This window comes from Sinohyriopsis cumingii, unplaced genomic scaffold (genome assembly GCF_028554795.1).
Source record: "Sinohyriopsis cumingii isolate HCF-2022 unplaced genomic scaffold, ASM2855479v2 utg001176l, whole genome shotgun sequence".
NCBI classification, from domain to species: domain Eukaryota; kingdom Metazoa; phylum Mollusca; class Bivalvia; order Unionida; family Unionidae; genus Sinohyriopsis; species Sinohyriopsis cumingii.
This window is the reverse complement of record NW_028315968.1, coordinates 2,235,421-2,258,283: the sequence shown is the minus strand read 5'-3', so window position 1 is coordinate 2,258,283 and position 22,863 is coordinate 2,235,421. Positions and strand designations below refer to the sequence as shown.

At 32.1% G+C, this 22,863-nt stretch overlaps 1 protein-coding gene and 1 long non-coding RNA gene across 2 annotated transcripts in view; both read right to left on the bottom strand.

Annotated features, from left to right (window-relative positions):
• Nucleotides 1-2,603: 2,603 nt before the first annotated feature.
• LOC149772768 (uncharacterized) lies at nt 2,604-5,396 on the bottom strand. The gene is made up of 2 exons (XR_016417591.1): nt 3,745-5,396; nt 2,604-3,695 (listed from the first exon to the last, which is right to left on the bottom strand). It is a non-coding gene; the product is annotated as an uncharacterized LOC149772768 (long non-coding RNA).
• Nucleotides 5,397-9,156: 3,760 nt separating this feature from the next.
• Nucleotides 9,157-22,863, bottom strand: part of LOC149772767 (solute carrier family 2, facilitated glucose transporter member 3-like) — a 73,832-nt gene continuing 60,125 nt past the window's right edge. Inside the window, exons 10-12 of the mRNA XM_089947306.1 lie at nt 17,839-17,914; nt 14,414-14,541; nt 9,157-10,496 (exon numbers count right to left, since the gene is read on the bottom strand). Coding sequence (XP_089803432.1) covers nt 10,314-10,496; nt 14,414-14,541; nt 17,839-17,914 — 387 coding nt within the window. The 3' untranslated portion in view covers nt 9,157-10,313. The remainder of the gene's footprint in view (nt 10,497-14,413; nt 14,542-17,838; nt 17,915-22,863) is intronic.

Sequence of the window (22,863 nt, the reverse complement as noted above, 5' to 3'; positions counted from 1 at the left end):
GGTAATTTAGCATGCAGTCAATACATAAGGGAATTTTACCTGGGACTAGCACTCTGGATCCAAACAGGAATCTAACATGCAGTCAATACATAAGGGAATTTTGCCTGGGACTATCACTCTGGATCCAAACAGGAATTTAACATACAGTCAATGGGTTAAGGGACATTTAATCTCGGACTGGCACTATGGCTCCAAACGGGAATTTAACATGCAGTCAGTAGCTTAAGAGAATTTTATCTGGGACTAACACTCTGGATCCAAACGGAAATTTAACATGACTTCAAGGGCATAAGAGAATTTTAAACTGGGACTAACATTCTGGATCTAAACGGGAATTGAATATGTAGTCAAAGGCATAAGGGAATTTTACCTGTGACTAGCACTTTGGAGCCAAACATGAATTGAACATACAGTCAGGGGTATAAGGGACATTTTACCTGGGACTAGCATTCTGGATCCAAACAGAAATTTAACTTGCAGTTAAAGGCATAAGGGTATTTTACCTGTGACTAGCACTCTGGAAAAAAAACGGGAATTTAACATGCAGTTAGAGACATAAGGGTAATTTCACCTGTGACTAGCACTCTGAATCCAAACGGAAATTTTACATGCAGTCAGGGCCATAAGGGAATCCTACCTAAAACTAGCACTCTGGATACAAACGGGAATTTAACATGCAGTCAAGGCATAATGGAATTTTACCTGGGACGAGCACTCTGTATGCAAACGGGAACTTGAGAAACAGTACGGGGCATAAGATATATTTTACCAGGGACTAGCACTCTGGATCCAAACGGGAGTTTAACTGGTAGTTAAGGGCATAAGGGAATTTTACCTGGGACTAGCATTCTGGATCTAAGCGGGAATTTAACATGCAGATAATGGCATAAGGGAATTTTACTTGGGACCAGCACTCTGAATCAAAACGGAAATTTAACATGCAGTCAAGGGCATAAGGGAAATTTGACCTCATATATTTTACCGAATATACATTTTGTGTTAGCTGTGATATTTTCACCGATTTAGTAACTGTCAAACAGTTCGTCCAACATAATTTCAACCATCAGTATATCAAAAATATGTCTGAACCGTGTTGCGTAAAGGAATGGCTTTGTTTTTTTTCATCCTTTTACTACTTGCTACAGCGTGTTTTCAAATGATAGATTGCAATTTGCAGATTTTTCGTTCAGTGTTTTTTTTATTCTTTATAAAACATGAAGTGGAGCAGAAAGGACTATTTTTATACTACTTCCCTATCAATGAGTGCCTCTTTTTAGTATGTCTGTAAGGATGACTGTTGATCTATATGCATGTTGGTTTTGTTTGGTTTCTATGAAATAATCAATAACAAAAACTGATGTCATAACATAACCCCCACTTCTCTTCTCACTTTGCTGGTAAGTACTGGTGTTTGTAAAGATGAGTGTTGGTCTGTAAGAAAATGTATTGGTCTTGATGTGGGTATTGTTCTCTAAATGTGAGTACTTATACCTATGGATGTATAATGGCTTATAATGACAAGCATTTGTCCATCTCAACCTCCCCCAGCTCTTTTGGGGCCCTTTATCAAATATACAAAAATCCCCCTGGGCCCAAATGTTGCTAATTTTTTGGCCCACTTTGATGTCCTTTATCATTTACACAAAAATCCCATAAGCTCCAAAAGTGGATCAATTTGTCTTGCCATGTTTGGAGCATGTTTGAAAAACACATAAAATACCATTACACCTTAAAGTAGCCAATCCTGGCCCACAAACATGCCTAATTCAGGTGACTAAAAGGGCTTGGTGGACATGTAATCCATTATACAAATGATATGTAGAAGCAACAGATGCTAAAATATGAAAGCAACACTTTCAACCTCAAATAAAGCTAAGATTTATTTGTATAGTTTTGGCTATATTCGATGATGAACTGCAAAATTTTCTCAGAGATTCTGGACAACTCCATCAACACAAACCGATCATCAGGCAGGATTGCCCGACCCTGCATCACAAGAACCCTTGTAAGATTCTGGACAATTCCATCAACACAAATCGATCATCAGGCAGGACTGCCTGACCCTGCATCACAAGAACCCTTGTAAGATTCTGGACAACTCCATCAACACAAATCGATCATCAGGCAGGATTGCCTGACCCTGCATCACAAGCACCCTTGTAAGAGTCAGCTTAATTTCTTTCAGGGCAGTAGGCCAATGGCAAAGAACAAAAGGAAACTGTTAAATTAATCTAGCAAGCTCAATGAACCAACGTCAAATCTGGATGGTAGACCTCTTGTTAAATAGTTGGAAAAAATGACTGGTGTGACAGATTACTTTATGTTATGGGCTATACTCATAGATTTTTATTTTAACGTTTTTGATTTTAGCTTAAAAGTTGTGGATACATTACAAATGATTTGTTTCAAATTATAAATATAAGCTTGGGTGAAAAGCTCATTGTCTTTAATGTTTGATTATAAAATACTTTTGGTCAACCTATAGAGTAATCTTTCACCATAGATGTGTGTGTGTGAGATGATCATTTTTGCCAGAACACAAATGAAACTGTTTTCCAATCTGTGTACTTCTATTTAAAATAAGCAAAAGTAAAACGTTCATAAACATTTCACTGAGTTTAATTTGAATTTATCATGAAAGAATGGAAACCAATGAAGTGTTTACAATACTGCTACCTATCGCACAATAACAGTGATTTACCATATCATTAAATTGAAAATATCATTTTTGTTTGGCACAACACTAGACAAGGACAACAAAATGCAAATGCCTTTTGACCATCAACACAAACTATCTTTAAAATACCAGTAGTAAAGAAAAGTAATTCTGCAAACAAATCTGACAAAATATATAAAAATTCATTTATAAAACTGAAATAAAATTTGATAAGAGCTCAAATAAAATTGTCCAAAAACAACCATTTTCTCCTTCTGCATGAATGAAAATAATTCATTTTTATTGTGTGTATAAACATTATATGTCCATATCGCCATAATTAAAACAAATTTACAGCTTATAGGAATATCAAATATTGTCATAAAATGATTTTCAGTAAATGTGTGATTCACTATTACCGAGAAAAATGACTACTGAATCGTATTTTTATATATAGTGGCTCCTCATGAGAAGCCCCTCTCAAGACAGGGCACCCAATTATACCAGGGCACCCAATTATTACAGGGCACCCAATTATACTGGGGCACCCAATTATTACAGGGCACCCAATTATTACAGGGCATGTTAACATAAGTTTGTTATCAGCACTCCTCCTAAAATAATTCCACCAAAAATTGATATAGGTCTAAACCCTATATACAGACCATGGCAGTAATCAAATGATACTAATTTAGATACAGAAAGAATTCACTAACTTCACATGCATCAAATAATGGATTAAATCTATAATTATTGTCACTGTTGGCATAACTATAAAGATTCTCAGAGGTACATCTATGCAAGTGGGTAAATTCTTTCCTGCATTCTTCATACCCACTAAAGTGTAATGAAGGTTTTGTACATGTTCAAACCTTCTACATGAGTAACATCATGTTCTGTTCCTGTGGCAACATACATTAAATACATATCTATATTATGGTTTCAAATTGTTTCTTTTGTATACAATACATTTTCAATTAAAGACATGAATAATGGCACTATATTGCTGTAACTCACATATGAATTAAAGAGACATAACCTAAGGCACTATATTGCTGTAACTCATGTATGAATTAAAGAGACATAACCTAAGGCACTATATTGCTGTAACTCATAAATGATGGCACTATACTGCGGTGACTCACACATTAATTAAAGAGACATAACCTATGGCACTATATTGCTGTAACTCACACATCAGTTAAAAAGACATAATGGCACTATATTGCTGTAACTCACATGAATTAAAGAGATCTAACCCATGGCACTATATTGCTGTAACTCACACATCAGTTAAAGAGACACGACCCATGACACTATACTGCTGTAACTCACACATGAATTAAAGAGACATAACCCATGGCACTATATTGCTGTAACTCACACATCAGTTAAAGAGACAAAACCCATGACACTATTACTGTAACTCACACATGAATTAAAGAGACATGAATAATGGCACTATATTGCTGTAACTCAACAGAAGATTTAAAGAGACAAAACCTATGGCACTGTACTACTGTAACTCACATCATTACAGAGACATAACCCATTGCACTATATTGCTGGAACTTATAAATCAGTTAAAGAGACATAACCCATGGTACTATATTGCTGTAACTCAAACATCAGTTGAAGAGATATAACCCATGGCACTATAGTGCTGTAACTCACATATCAGTTACCAAGAAAAAACAGTGATACAAAATGTTGTTTCAAAATATCCCAAAAAATGAAAATTATGGTAAAGGAAGTTTATGTTTTATGCAAATTAATAGAGATATTCTAAATATTCTATAGATTAACAACAACACAATTAACTGTGATGCATCTCTGACAAGTGTAGATTATTGGAAATGATGAAAAACAAGCTCCTAATTATGAAGTGTAGCAGTTATAGCACTGGAGCAGAGACATTCAGTTGGTTGAGTATCTGATATGCAGCTGACAGTTCAATGTTGAGACCTTGGAAATGCTTGCTTATTTAAACCAACTCTAAATATGGTAACAAGTCCCAGCTTAACGCATTAGGTTGGTTGTTTAGAGCCAAATAACTAACTGATTACAGCTAATGTTACTTGTTAATAAATGAAATATCACATTAGGAAGATTAATAATTAGTAATATTACTAAAATAAAACCTTTTTAGTGGACACATCCATAAGAAAGACACATATTTCTTCATTTCACTTTCATACTCAACCGCTGCAAAAAGACATGTCCATAACAGACAAATGCTTCGCTTCCTAGAGTGCCATTAATAGACTGGTTCAGTGTGTTTATATTAGACTGTGATTAATTTTAATTTTATTATAGAGAATGAATGACAACAAGTCTTGCAGCAAATGATCAATAAACATTTACATCACATTTAACATATAAACAAGAGTTGTCTCCCTTTTATCACGTCTGTCTGTTATTTAGCCAGATATAAAACTTTTACACTGAACTTTGTCCAACAAAATTTAACATTGGTTTTAATTTATGATATTGACACAGATATACATTCATATGGATGTACAGAAATACAATCAAATGGCAAAATAACTGCCATATTGATCTTCTGCCAAAGCAGTTCTTGACCAAAACAGCAATTCTATTTTTAATTAAAACACTGTACAGTCGTCAGACTACCATTCTACATCTAATATTATACAAACTCAATGGCAGAATCAAAAACTGATTCAGACTATAAACAATGAAGCATAAATATCCATTTTGCAAAACTAAAAGAATTTTTAAGTTTGAATTTTGTTGAAAGTTTAAGGACACAACATAATACATACATACATAGATACATATATAGATACATACATACATATATTACATACATACATGCATACATATATATAAAGAAGAGAAACAAGCTAAAATACACATATTAATTAATTCTAGTACATAAATTTACAAGAAATTCCTAAGTAAATTTCTGATGAAATAAATAATTGAAGAAGGACAACAAAACATTTAACTGCATGGAATAAGTTTCATATAGCTTCAACTAATAATGGGGAACTGACCTCCCTGTTATAGCACACTCCATTATGACATGAATTTGGATATAACATGATCATGGCACAACTCAAAATGTCATATTTATGAATTTCTCTCTACATGAAAAAATATATTTTCCTTCTTAAAAGTATGAAAAATAATGTAAAAAGTTTATCATTTTGGGAAGAGACTGTGAATTCAGTCAATTGTGGTGTGGCTCCTGAAATTTCATATAGATGTATTTTTCTCATCGTGAAAAAATATTTGTTTCTTCTTAAAAGTGCAAAATAAAAGTACAAAAAGTTTATGTAATGAGAGTGCTGGGCTTTTTCAATGTCACAAATTAAGATTTGTTTCCTTCTTGCTGACAGAATATACCATCTGCCAATTTTTTTGGTGGCAACAATATTGAATGTTTAAACTTCTATATATAATATTGGATTTGGAGTGGAGAAATTCAAAGGCAACATGAAAGGAAGTGGCAAACATGGATATAAAATGCACTGGAATCTATCTATTGTTACATAAACAAATACTTTGCTCATACTGACAAACCATCTTAACTGTGCATTGTTATATCATAATCCACTTATGCCGACATCTGGCCTAGGTACTGCATGCTGTGGTACATTCAGACAGTCATGCTACCAGACTAGCTACAACTGACCAAATGATGACCAATTCATATATTTTTAAACATGCACCCTGAAAATATAATCCTGATGAAACTTCAAAGAAAACTGATTACCTTTGAAGCACCGATCATTCTGTTTAAGCACTAAGCAAATGGAAAAAGAGTCAGTTTCAATCAAAGTTCTACAATTATTTGATAATGCTGCCATAATAACAAATGGGCATTTGTTTGGTCCTCCAAAGTTGGCATTTTGTGGTGACTTTAATAACATATGCACTGTTCATCAAAGCAAGCCAACTACGATCTTCAATAAAAACAAAGCATCTTTCATCACTGGAAGTCAGCACCAAACTTAGATAAAAGCAATCAAATCTGATGGATTGTTGCAGTCTCAAAAGAGACTACAATATCTTTATTGTACAATGCAAGTTTCCTTTTTGCTGGAAAAACAATTTATGCTGAAGATTGCTACCAACACCGGTAGGAAACAAATTAAATTTTCAATATTTTAAAACCATAGATATCTACTGGCAATGATGAATATCACAGTAAATTGTGATATGTGTATTTTGACAATATGATACAGATCAAGCAAGGACCACCATTTTTTATACATGTGTTACTTGTGTTTTACAACAGGATGTGACTGATACATGAATTTTATAACACGTGAGCTATATTCAAATTCATGGGATTTTCACATACATGCACAGGACTTGAAACATGATGTATTGTACCACACAAATGTAATTTGTCAATATACAAGTGTACTTCAGACAAGTTTTGTCTATATTTAATCAAAAGTATATATTTTTGTGCCCAATTTTATGCCCCCAAGCAGCCATTCTTTTTGTACATGCATCATTTTCTTCAACTAACTGACTTGGTTGGTTATAACAAGGTTTGGTTTTGAACACGGTCAGGTTCTATGGACCCTAATCATTGTGTTATAGAGGGGTCACATTGTATATATATATATATATATTCAGTACAAGTTTTCTGAGACCTACAAAATAAATAATACTGTGTTAACATTTTATTAAACATGCCAGTTGACAAAAAAAACAACAAGTCAATTACTACAATATAAATATAATATAAGGAAGTTTAAAAACCGGAAACTTATTTATCAATAATTTCTGTAGAAGTTATATTTTGTATATAACTGCTGCTAATTTAACATAACCAACAAAACTAATTGCCTGTACATTCAATGGAAAACTAAAATAAGTAGTTGCCCTACACTTACTGTATATACTCACTTATAAGTCGAGTCCAACTGCAAAATGCACAGACCCATATCTGCCAACATATAATGTGCTGGCAGATCTGGGTCTGTGCAGTTTGTTAGGAGTAATCAGTAGAACAGACAATATATACCCTGGTCTGCAGGCACATAATGCTATGGCACATATGGGACTGTGGAGTTTGTTTGTTGGCAATTAGACTCCACTTATAAGCAAGTACGTACAGCATTACTGGCAAGGCATGCACACTTCTTTTGCATAAATAAACTAGTGTTCCTGAATATTAAATTATTTTCTCCATATTCATTTTGATTTTCATACAGAAGAAGAAAGTCAATCAGGATCACACAAAATGTTTTGAAAACTTCACCATGACCAATGCTACAACATAAATAAGCTTGTATTTCCAGACTGCTTGATTTAAGGAAGGCATGGTAGCTGAGCATTGTACTCATATTACATAGGTTGTGGGTTCAATACCCACCCTGGCCAAATTGAGCGTACTTGGGAATGGCACTTAGCTCCCATTCCTTTGCCATAATCTAGACAATTATGAGTTAAAAATGCCATTAAAACCAACAAAAACATAATTAAAACAAAACCAACAAAAAGCCCAAAGTACATGGTAAGATATATCACCATCTGGACAGTGGATACATAACTGGATCTATTTAAAGTATTCAACAATGTCAACAGTTAATCACCAGTTATGTCTTAAAGAAAACTCTAATGAAACAACAAAAACATTATTGGGTAAAAGTTAACTCAAACTTAACAACAGTGTCAATAAGCAAGTCTTGTGATGCAGTCTGTCAATGTGGCTAATTTCAATGATGATAGAAATAATGTGTTGATTACACATTAAATTAATGTGATTATCACACTTGATTAATGTGTTCATTACAATATAAATTAACGTGTTAATTACACTTAAATTATTGTGGCAATTACACTTAAATTAATGTGTTAATTATACTTTATTTAATGTGTTGATTAAACTAGATTAATGTGTTATTTAAACTAGATTAAGGTGTCGATCACACTATAAATCAATGTGTTGATTACAATATAAATTAATGAATTAATTACACTTAAATTAATGTGTGAATTAAGCTAGATTAATGTGTTAATTAAACTAGATTGATGTGTTGATCACACTATAAATTAATGTGTTAATTACACTGTAAATTAATGTATTGATTACAATATAAATTAATGTGTTAATTACACTTAAATTAACGTGTTAATTACACTTAAATTAATGTGTGAATTAAACTAGATTGATGTGTTGATCACACTATAAATTAATGTGTTAATTACACTGTAAATTAATGTATTGATTACAATATAAATTAATGTGTTAATTACACTTAAATTAATGTGTTAATTACACTTAAATTAATGTGTGAATTAAACTAGATTGATGTGTTGATCACACTATAAAATAATGTGTTAATTACACTGTAAATTAATGTATTGATTACAATATAAATTAATGTGTGAATTACACTTAAATTAATGTGTTAATTACACTTAAATTAATGTGTTTATTATAATGTAAATTAATGTGTTGATTACACTGTAAATTAATGTATTGATTACACCAGATTAATATATTGGTCACACTATAAATCAATGTGTTCATTAGACTGTAAATTAATGTGTTTGATTACAAAATAGATTAATGTGTTAATTACAATTAAATTAATGTGTTGACTATAATGTAAATCTGAGATGCAATAATTTATCAATGTCATCAGTATCAATATTTCTTTCTGTCAACACATTTACTGGCTTCAGTATGTAATGTTTTATTCATCGCAATGAGTTATAACAATGAAAATCATAAAATATCATGCACTATTTTTCTGTCCTTTTTTCATACAAGCAGAAAAATATAATAATGAGAACAAGCATACACTGTGAACATATCCAAATAATGTTAAATGAGGTATGAGACTGTGTTACAATGTGGAGTAAAGAAGTAAAACCTGCTCTCTGAAGATCATGTACCAGTCTAAGGTCTTCAAGTTTTTATTTGTCTTGGTCACTAAAACATTTGCCAAGCTTGCAAGCACAAAAGTCTTCTGCACTGTGACGTGCACCACACTGCAAGTTTACCACCACAGTGTACATCATGTTGAAGTCTCCAAACTAACACATATTGTGATATGTACTGTGTGTCATGATGCACATTGCACCTCAGCCTTTACAGATGTACTGTAAATATTTTAAGAAAATAAAATAAGTAATTTTTTTTAATGCTGGTTTGTACTTCATTTAATGGACTAGATAAAAAAAATATACAGTAAAGTTAGTCTTGAAAGACCACTCTTTCTGCTAACACAGAATGACCTCTCAAGACAAGTGGCTTCTCATTAGAGGTCTTCCTGAACAGTGGCATTTCAAGTTAGTTTTTACTGCAATAACTTCAACAATATTCAGATTTGGTAACGGTCAGTTTCATCATGTCCATCAAATTAGGCAGTAACCTCATTAGAAGACAGTCATTATATATACTAAATATACTCACTTATGAGTCCAACTTTAAAATGCACAGACTTGATTTTGATGTCCAATAATACACTGACAGATCTGGGTCTATGCAGTTTGTTAGGAGTAATTAACAGAACAAATTCAGACCCTGATTTGCCAGAGCATTATGTGACAACAGATCAGGATCTATGTTGTTTGCAGTTAGACTTGACTTTTATCAAGCAGATAAGGTTTCTGCACATTTTCTTTGCAGAGTTTAATGAAAGGTCAACAGCAGGTTAAAACTCTAGTTATTTATTGCTAGGGGTGAATAATTTATACATTTATTGTTAATTGCCTTTTCTTGGAATAAAGCAGTTATCTCCTCAATAGTCTTTCCTTTTGTCTCAGGTACCTTCAGTAGTGTGTACAACCAGAACACAGCCAGCAGCACCACAAATGGGATGAAGGAATACTGGGCATATATGTTCTGAAAGAAACTACATTATTTTAGACAAAGAATCAAAGCTGTAGATAAAGATTTATTAAACTGGGTATTTGACTCACTGGTTTGGAATTAATTGCAAATGTTTTTAATTCTAAGGGGTATTTTGTGAACACCACAAACCCCAAACTTGTAACACCAGACTGATAAATTCAGAACATGTAAATGACATAGTGACCCTTTATGACTCTATTTGAGTGAGTGTCCTCACAGTCATTGAGTACCATTTTTAGACATAACATCCAGAAATTGTCTAGAAAGCATATCAACTGAATGGGCTATTATAAAACATGGACAATCATTTTAACATGAGAAACAACCTGACAGCTTTGGACTAAATGCTTAATATAAAGTGTGTACTGTAATTTGGACTAATTATTTTTAAATGCATTTTTAATCACTATGTTTGTGTAAAATACACAAATATGTTGCTTAATGGAAGATCTGAAGGAAATATGAAAACCTCATTTTTATTCAACAAAGTAATGAAATATCATGAATCCAGTACTTAACTACACAATTTGTTTTCAGTCAATATAATAAACTTAGCTCAAGTTCTGCCATGAATGTAGATTGAATTTACTATAACTGGACATTTTGGGAATTTGAATAAATGGATATACTTCCTGCCATATCATTCATAAAAAAATTCCATTAGTTTCTAATTTAAATTATAAAGGACACCTTTAAGTATGCAATGTAGTCACAATAGCATCCCCAGATGACTTGTGGACCTACTTATAACGTAAAGGTAGGCGTGGATCCCATTTTTTCTTACAGAAAATGCCAACAAATTGCCCAGTTTGTTAAACATGAATAAAAATGTGATCAAAATTGGCAAACAAAACCTTGATCAATTGTTTATAGATAAAAATAGTAGCTAATGCCCAACAAAGATCATGAAATTCACAACTTTTAATAAGCAGTCATACAGTTGTTAAAGTTTCCTTAGAAAAACTCATTATACTGTAAATAACAATATATAATGAAATTCCAATCAATTAAAATGTAAGTAAGGCCTACTAATGGCAATACTTTAAGAAATAAATACAAATGAAATAAGTTTTGTCAATTAAATTTAATGTTTTATCTGTCTATCTTTTAATTCTATCTCAGCGTAATCATCATAAATGTGACATGCCCTCTTGTATTCAAAGGTGAAAATTTCAGTGGACTGCCCTAAGCATTTCTGTGAGGCCCTAATTAAGTACCAATGGTGTTCTGATTTCCAAAATGTTTTGGCTGTACTGTTACAATCAATTAAAAGTTAAGTGTGTTATGACAGTGATTACTTATTGTACAATGTTATGTTTAGGCTCTTACAAAACGCAACAAGAGTGAAGACTAGAAGCTTTGTAAAAGTCAACAAATAATTTATTTCCCTAGAAAAATAAGGTAAAAATGAGAAAAAGAATTTATGTTTCTATGAATGAAATCCAAAAATATTCCAAGAATTAAAAAATAGAAGTCCTAGTAATAAAAACTTCTAATGAAACTGAGTTTGAATCCTGATGAAATCCAAACTGGAAGGTGATGACGTATGCTGTGGTCAGGGTCATACTGATGTGTCAACAGTTCTTTGTTGAATCACAGAAAAAAATATTCCTGTGTTTGAATTCTACGTAAATTTTGATAACTGTCTTTGTCCAAGAATTAATTTAAAGCACAAGTATTTTCAGGGAAAAATAATCTCTTAGAATCCAAATAATTTGAAGAAAAATTACAAATTCGGCTCATACTGGTCACAACAAAACCCCTTTAAGTGTCAATGGTTTAAAGCCTGACTGCCCAAATTCTCTGTAGAAAACAGTTATACACTAATTTAAGACGCTAAACAGATTCATGTATGAGGGTCACATGATCATGTTTCTAGAACAACATAGAAGCTTTTACATGACTAACATACTCCCAGTATGGCCTTGACTAAAACCAATAATTTTTACTCTGGAAACGAATTTTTAAAAAAATTAACAAGTTGTTTACTTTAACTCTAACTGATTCTGAATTAAGGTCAGAAATTAGGTCAGCATTAAATACAAAATTTCTGTTATTATTTGTTTATGAAAAACAGTCAGGTCAAATAGAACTAAACAGAATTTCTGGAAAATGTCAAATCCAGTAAATAAAGTTACATTATAATAGCATGTAACGGAATATAAAATTTTTTTTTTTCCAAACAAACAATTATATTAAATCAAATATACAAAAAAAAATCAAATCAAATCAAGAGGGTAAAATAAAAACGTTGAAGGGCATGCAAAATCCTACCTTAGTAGGGCCAAGCAGTAATGACTGTGTTAAGTCAACTCAATTCAATTGAATATGTGAACACTGAAAACACTAAGCAATGTAAAAAATATCCAACATTAATTGGTATTTTATCATCCTCAATGAGAATGGCATCAGTGACTGCAAAGGAATCAAATGAAAGAACCATGAAAAACACAGATAAGATTCATTATGGAGAAATGAGTTCCAAAGTTTAAAGTGAACTTAAAATTCATGAAATGCTACCCCGAGGTTTGCTAATAGGCAGAAAGAAATTTCTCTGTAATTTGCAGTGAAATCAAAGCTTTAGTATTCTACTCCTAAACTAATTTAAAGAAATAAAGTTCTGATGTTATCATTTCTCTTAAAAATATCCCTCTTTTTAAATAAAGAATCTTATTTTAATCTGAGTCTACAGTATTACTAGAATGTATCCAATTCAGACGTATAAAGCAGTGAAGTAATCCACAACGTTTTTGCTGGTAGATGGTATGATGTGCTGGTACATGGTATGATGTGTGTAAAATTCACTTGGAGTTGTTTCAAGCAATCAATCTTTCAGTGATTTATGCAGAAAAGTGAAGAATGTCAATAGAAGAAGATAATTATTAAGAATTATTTACAATGCAATTATTAAACAAGTATTCAACCTCTTCCTGCCTCCCATTTCTTTATGTTCATGTCCATCACTTCATAGGTCCTGCAGAGGTTCTGCAGTGAGATTGCTAACTAGTGCTTTGCTTACACCATATTCTGTTCTGGACCCTGTTGTATTTGCAAGTTATTTAAACAGAGGTGTGCTCATTTCAAGATGAGGAAAATGGGGCAATGTCACTATATCGCCTGAACATAAGTGGTCAAATTTAACTCTTAAAGAAATTACTGTGCCACTTCTACTAGTGATCTGTTACCAGCAAGAAATCATAATGACAATATATCTCTCTGATTTGTTGAAAAGGTTCTTAACTTTTATATTTTTCAAAACAGATCTTGACAGTTTTCTTTTCTCATATCAACACACATAGCACTTTCTCACCATAATGCTTTTAGCAGACATAATCTACACCACCTTACAGCATAATGCACTAGCAGATCTGGGTCTGTGCAGTTTGTTAGGAGTAATCAGTAGAACAAACAACACAGACCCTGATCTGCGGACACATTATGCTATAGCATATCAGGGTCTATGTTGTGTGCAGTTTAACTCTACACGTGAGTATATACGGTATTAGTGCATGGCATTAAAAAAGATTCAAGTTCTTATAAAACAAATTTTGGTGTCTGTTAATACCTAGGCATAACTGTTTAAGTTTTGAAGCTGATAGGCTGCTATTAAATATTTCGTGCATTTTAAGATAAAGAGTCTGTTTAGAAAAGTTTAATTACTTTCAACTATCAGAATAGATAAGAAATACCATATCATTTTCAAGACTGAAATACCCTTAAAATCCATTGGAAATAAATAGCTTTTTTCTTCTTTGTTCTGAAGTTCTCTTACTTTAATAAAACTCTGTTAAGCAAAAGCACCTAATAAGAAACATTTATACTGAAACTATAGCAACCCTGATCAACTTGGTTACTTTGTGCATTAAAAAGAATGTATTCCATTTCTTCACATTTCTGAGTATTTTTACCTGCAGAATAGGGAAAACCAGTCCTACGATGAAGTTGGAAAACCAATTGACAAGGACTGCTACACTGACAGCTGCTGTTCTTGGACCCTGGGCAAACAACTCTGCCACAAAAAACCAAGGAATTGAACCTAGGAACAAAAAGCAAAGTTTCAATACTTAAACGCCTTCTGAAATAGGAGTACCACTGAAGTAAAATGATTAATTTTAATTCAAAAGTGAATAAGATGCAGGAATATTTCCTTTCATAAGGTTGAAAAAAAATCAAATGGTGTTACGACTCTAGGTCTTAAATTATATAACACAAAGAAGTGAAACCAACAATTCAAGTAAAATCAACAAGTTACATGTATTTATTTCTTTACAATACAAATTGAAAATTCAAGAGACATTTACTGTATTGTGCATCAAATCCCAAATAATTCTTAATGTCCTATCACAAGTCCAAAAAAAGAATGTTCTGAATGATTTCCAATAGTCTTGATTGTTCTGAAGTACCACAATCATACAATCCAAAATGTCTCTGAATAAGTTCGCAATAATTTAAAATAGTGTATTAATCCAATGGTCAATGAGAATTTAGTAATTCTAAGGAACATTTTAAACTGATAATTCCTCTTGAAAGGTTATCTGTAAACTAACAATAAAATAAATTTCAGAGACTGATCATAGATAGGAATTATTTATTTGTTTGTCAAGTCCCTATTCATACACATTTTCACTTGACAATGACACGAGTCATTCCAATGGAAAATTCCAATCAAATTGTTAAAAAGTTGTTTCTAGAATGTTCTGAATTCAAAAAACTATGTCAGCATCTTATTTAAAACATCTGTTCATTCATGGACAAATGCTAGCTATGTAAACAATTTGTTTACAAATGACCATTATCTTAAAGTACTATCTACAATCATGGACAAAAGTCAGGCACACAATATAGACATATATAACACAATCATGTCCATGATATTTAGAGCCATCTACATATCTTGACATGTCCATGATATTTAGAGCCATTTACATACCTTGACATGTCCATGATATTTACAGCCATCTACATATCTTGACATGTCCATGATATTTAGAGCCATCTACATACCTTGACATGTCCATGATAATTAAAGCCATCTACATACCTTGACATGTCCATGATATTTAGAGCCATTTACATACCTTGACATGTCCATGATATTTAGAACCATCTACATACCTTGACATGTCCATGATATTTAGAGCCATCTACATATATTGACATGTCCATGATATTTAGAGCCATTTACATACCTTGACATGTCCATGATATTTAGAGCCATCTACATACCTTGACATGTCCATGATATTTAGAGCCATCTACATACCTTGACGTGTCCATGATATTTAGAGCCATCTACATACCTTGACATGTCCATGATAATTAGAGCCATCTACATACCTTGACATGTCCATGATAATTAGAGCCATCTACATACCTTGACATGTCCATGATAATTAGAGCCATCTACATACCTTAACATGTCCAGGATATTTAGAGCCATTTACATACCTTGACATGCCCATGATATTTATGACTTTGTATGTCCATGATATTTAAAGTCACACTCATATTTTGACATGTCCATGATATTTAGAGCCATGTTCATATTTTGACATGCTCATGATATTTAGAGTCATATTCATTACTTGGCATGACCATGATATTTATAACAATATACCTACCTAGACATGTCCATGACATGTAGAGCCAAACATACCTCAACATGTCCACAATTTTTTACAATCCTATACACATCTTTACATGTCCTTGGCATTTAGAAATATATAGATACCATGGAATGTTGAGTACATTTAGAGCTATATATATATATATATATATATATATATATATATATATATATATATATATATATATATATATATATATATACATACATACATACACACTGACACATAAACATATGTAGAACCATATATAAATACACTGACACACAACCATATGTAGGGTCATATATATACATACATGCACTGACACATAACCATATGTGTGTGTGTGTGTGTGATTTGGATTTTTAACGTAGGTTTTTAAAAAAACGATGTCTTTGTGGCAGTTTATAGTGATGTCTAGCACTGGGGCATCATGCCGAGGACATATAGCATGATGTCCCACCCAGTCACATTATCCTGACACCAGGCCGACCAGTTCTAACACTAGCCTCTTAACGCTGAGCGCCAAGCGAGGCAGCTGTTAGTACCATTTTTGTAAGTCTTTGGTATGACTTGGCCGGGGATCAAACCCACGACCTCCCACATCCGAGGCATAACCATATGTAGAGTCATATATAAATAAACATGCACATCCACTATTATAAGCCATATTCATACCTTGCTAATATCAATAATATTTAGAGCCATATCTATTCCATGACATGTCCATAATATTTATAAACAAGAGTACTGTTAATGGTACATTATATGCCCTCACAAGTTTTAATATTTCTGTATGAAGACATGAACAGGACATGACTTGAACACTAAGCTGTCTAACCCAATATCTGAAGCTTATTTCCTTCCCATATCAGCAATTCATGTGCAAATTATGGTGACATTCAGTTGTGTGTAACTATAGTGGTTATTTTACGCTTCCCTTATCTGTTTCATAGTTATGTTGACAAATTGACCCAAAAATCAAGAGATTGTAGCTCTCAGTACCCGTAGAGCAACTCATCTAAAATTATGAAAGCTCGAGCAGTCTAGAACCAAATTTATTGTGCTGAAAGGGTTTTCATTTTAAGAGACACCGTGACTGTGATCTTGGACCTTTGCAAGTTTACTTTCCCCTTATTCAAAAGAGTTTGGCCATATTGTGTGGTTTAGACCAATGAAGAGCTTGACAACATCATTGTGATATAACATGCTTCTTGATGTGGAAATTCTTTTTGAATAAAATATTTTAAAAAATCCCTCCACTTTTCTAATGTTGTATAAATATATATACAATGTTAAAACATCAATAAACTTTACCAGCAATTTTGTAATTTTGAAAATTAAAAAAAAATATCTTTATTCTTGGTTTTAACTTGTCAGATTATGCAAATTAAATATAAGAATTATTGTATAATCAAGAAAGAAGTTAAAATCCTGTCACAGAAATCATGCATGGCATTAAAATTTACCTGGTCCTGAAGCAAAGATATCATGCATGACATTAAAATTTACCTGGTCCTGAAGCAAAGATTTCAAGCATGGCATTAAAATTTACCTGGTCCTGAAGCAAAGATTTCATGCATGGCATTAAAATTTACCTGGTCCTGTAGCAAAGATATCATGCATGGCATTAAAATTTACCTGGTCCTGTAGCAAAGATATCATGCATGGCATTAAAATTTACCTGGTCCTGTAGCAAAGATATCATGCATGGCATTAAAATTTACCTGGTCCTGAAGCAAAGAATATGATGTAGACTATGACAGCTACAATACAGACGTACTTGAACCATTCTACATCAGGCTGAAAGAAAGAAAGAAGGAAGACTATTTTGGTTTGTACTTTTCATCTGAACAAGCTATAATCACATAAAATAGTTTGATTTATAATGGCAAAAGCACCAACAAAATTCTGGTACTTTCGTCCATATAAAATTTGTACTATTAATTTTAATAGTAGCTCATTTAAATTCCTCTTTTGCTTGCAAATCATGGATGTAAAATGCACTATCTTTGAAACACAATATAACCAGAAAAAATGATTTAGCCTTACATGCAATAGAACTTCTCAATCGCAATCTTAACATGGCATTGTGTCTTATTTAAACTGAAAGAAGTAACTGCAAAATTCTTTCAGCATATAACCTTATAAACTGCAAAACTTTAATGCTGATCTCAGGAAGAGTTAGAACAATATTAGGCTGGGTTAAACTCTAAAGATATAATTACCAACAAAAAAAATCTCTTCTGTAGCTGAAAAAACTCTTGTCCTGCTGTTCATATTTAAAACACAAAAGACAAACAAACTTAGAAGCTATCTGTTAACTATATATTTTTATGTGACTGGGCATATCTGTAATTACATGCCAGCTACTCTAAGGTTCTATATGAGTGCTTAGATTAGGGTCTCATGTGAATGTAAAAAATAACTGTGCAGAAAAATTAACCAAATGAACAAAAATTTCACATTATATCTGAAAATACTACCTTTATGTCTTTATAAAATCTCTAGTTAGATAAATCCCCTCTTTGTAGCTCACCCCTATATTTACAACTTCACTGAACCTCATTGTTTCTCCTAGGTCCTTGGCAACAACTGGAGTGGATTTCTAAGCACCTACCCTCTTGTGGATAGGAGATAATACTTTATTTTCTTTTACATTTAGCTCAGTTTCGCATGGTTTAAAAACTGTTATAATAGAAACATACAACTTGACAAGGGTATGCATCTTAAAGAGTACTAAGCACTCACCACAAAATTAGGTAACTGTGATGCGTATTTCATGTTTTGCTGACCTGAGTTACATTGTGTGTTTTAAATTTAATTTTTGGAGATATATTCATGATAGGCTCATCCAATTAGATAACTGTATGCATCACTTCTAATACCATACTCCTTGCAAAAAGGTCACTATATGTCTATCTATCTATCTATCTATTTATCTATCTATTTATCTATCTATCTATCTATATATATATATATATATATATATATATATATATATATATATATATATATATATATATATATAGATAGATAGATAGATAGATAGATAGATAGATATAGATATATATCGATAGATAGATATAGATATAGATAGATATAGACATAGATATATAGATATATATATATATATATATATATATATATATATATATATATATATATATATATATATATATATATATATATATATATATATACTGTGGTACCATACATTATATACATTGTTACTACCATACATTGTATAGCAGAGATTGACGACGCGTCATATAATTTTGTTATGCGTATCACGTGATACAAAAAAGTGTAGGGCAAACAATGACAGCGGCTGGGAAGATATATTCAATAATGCTAGAGCAAAATGATGTCCCAGGAGCTAAATTTCGTTGTTCTGAAATATCAGAACATTCAGTTTGTGAGTTGAAGTGATGGCTTGAATGTCGTGGATTGGCAGTTGCCGGACAAAAAGAAGCAGGAATTAGTCAAAATGTAAATCGATTCTTCCTTACAATACTGCAATAATTACTGTAATGTTACTAGGAGTTTGTTATTTGAACATTCTTTTAAGGATAATAACAAACTGCAATCTTTAACCAACCATATTCACTGCACAAACAGCAAACTAAAACTATTCCAGTCCATGTTGACTTCTGTATGTATTTTGTCATGGGGGTGGGAGAAGTGTGCAAGGATAAGTGTCGCAGTGTCTTTGATTAACTACTGTACTAATATTACAGGTTCAATCATTTAGATATCTGTAATTTTCATAGAATATTTTATCACAGTATTGTTCATAAATATACAAATATACAGAAATATGTACATGCAAGTAAACAAAAAACAAAGACATCAATAATTACAAGGATATACACAATTATCCATCCTGGTACGAACACAGATGACATTACTCTAATTATTAACAGGTTCTAATATTCCTGGGGTCACAGTGTTTTGAAATGTTCAAAAGAAGTTTTGTTGTTTTAACAGCTTATTTTCTAAAACTTTTGTTACTGCACACAATTATTATTGTGCATTAATACCTGAAAACAATTTTATTTTAAGTATTTGGAGTGTATAGAATCAAACAACACATAGTTATTCATGTTGATGGAGGAAAATGATGTGAACAAAAAGTAAGTTAGGTGTTATCTTCTCTCAGGACCAAAAAGTCTACAAAAACTGTACCTTTTCTTCCTACATGCAGTTGGAATAGTTTCCCATCTGTTAATATTCCAAAATGATTTTGTTACAGGAAACTTATGAACATATTATTTCAACTGCTAAGGTGTACATTATTGTTTAAAATCATATGTAACAGCATCATACCTACAGCAAGTTGTGTATCATGTATATGTGACTCTAGCAACACTCTCAGGAAAAGTAAGGGATGCATCATGGGACTGTAAAGCATCCTCCACGGGCAGATGCACTCATATTGCTTCTTTACTTTTTGCCTTGGAAGATTATACTCTTTAGTTTGGATATAAGCCATGTGCATCTCCCATCAAACTTTGTACATGGAATGTTGGGAAGAAGTATAAATGACAGCCACAACCATGCCATTCAGCATCATATAGCAAGAAATTAAAAACATAGATTCAGAAACTATGATCAATTATGTGACATTAAAATTAATGAAACAAAGTTTGTTAACAACTTGATTGCTACATTACCCAATTCAGGTTCAGACAGCATGTTCCGCCAAATATTAGAGCAGACTACCCCGATTATGAAGTTGACATGGAAGTATTATAGGATAGAACTAAGTCTGCCTTACACTTAATGGAAGTATTATAGGATAGAACTAAGTCTGCCTTACACTTAATGGAAGTATTAAAGGATAGAACTAAGTCTGCCTTACACTTAATGGAAGTATTATAGGATAGAACTAAGTCTGCCTTACACTTAATGGAAGTATTATAGGATAGAACTAAGTCTGCCTTACACTTAATGGAAGTATTATAGGATAGAACTAAGTCTGCCTTACACTTAATGGAAGTATTATAGGATAGAACTAAGTCTGCCTTACACTTAATGGAAGTATTATAGGATAGAACTAAGTCTGCATAACACTTAATGCAATTCGACAAAAACACAGTCCCCTTTGAAATGCCAAAATAAATGATCAGACAGTCAGAAATGTGGCACAGTAGCAGATTCTATAGAATAATTGCTTTGGTAGCAAAGATGTAGCAGTTGTCCACAGTAAAAAGGGGAAATGTAATGTTCTGAACAAAATTCTATTGGGCACAACAACAAAAAATATGGAAGACAAAATGAAGAGAAAGCTTTTTGAAACATGGCTGAAAATACTGGAAAGATATTACATCACAAAAAGTAGATTTTGGATCAATCCTCTATATCCAAGACTTGGATGTAGTCCTGATGGCATTGTCTACAATCAAAACAACAAACTAATAGGCATAGTTGAGATAAAATGTCCATTTGTTTTAGCAGGAAAAGACCCATTATGTGTAGATGAACTTAGTGCAAAAAAAAGAAACAATCCTTGTTATAATGTTATGAATGGTAGGCCATTTTTAAAGAAATCACATAAATATTACTACCAGGTACAGATACAGATTGCACTTTGTGATGTAGACTTTTGTGACTTTGTCATTTGGTCCTCAAAAGGAATGACTGTAGAAAGAGTATTGCCTGATATTGAATTTTGGAAAGATTTATGCTCAAAACGGATAAACTTTCATCGTAATAATATTGATAGGTGACTTGTGCCAGTTGACATTTAGATTAAGGATTCCAAACATTGTCTGTGGTTATAATGGTGCTCCACATTTTCAATTTAACTTGTATTAATTGAGAAAGTAGGACAATAAAAAACATAATTATACAAATACTGAATGAACAATTTTACAATGACCTGTTTTATTTATAGTAGGTCCATGTATTGTAATGACTTGTTTAATTTATAGTAGGTCCATGTATTGTAATGACTTGTTTTATTTATAGTGGGTCCATGTATTGTAATGACTTGTTTTATTTATAGTGGGTCCATGTATTGTAATGACTTGTTTAATTTATAGTGGGTCCATGTATTCTAATGACTTGTTTAATTTATAGTGGGTCCATGTATTCTAATGACTTGTTTAATTTATAGTGGGTCCATGTATTCTAATGACTTGTTTTATTTATAGTGGGTCCATGTATTGTAATGACTTGTTTAATTTATAGTGGGTCCATGTATTGTAATGACTTGTTTAATTTATAGTGGGTCCATGTAGTCTAATGACTTGTTTAATTTATAGTGGGTCCATGTATTCTAATGACTTGTTTTATTTATAGTGGGTCCATGTATTACAATGACTTGTTTTATTTATAGTGGGTCCATGTATTCTAATGACATGTTTAATTTATAGTGGGTCCATGTATTCTAATGACATGTTTAATTTATAGTGGGTCCATGTATTCTAATGACTTGTTTAATTTATAGTGGGTCCATGTATTCTAATGACTTGTTTTATTTATAGTGGGTCCATGTATTCTAATGGCTTGTTTTATTTATAGTGGGTCCATGTATTCTAATGACTTGTTTTATTTATAGTGGGTCCATGTATTCTAATGACTTGTTTTATTTATAGTAGGTCCATGTATTACAATGACTTGTTTTATTTATAGTGGGTCCATGTATTACAATGACTTGTTTTATTTATAGTGGGTCCATGTATTACAATGACTTGTTTTATTTATAGTGGGTCCATGTATTACAATGACTTGTTTTATTTATAGTG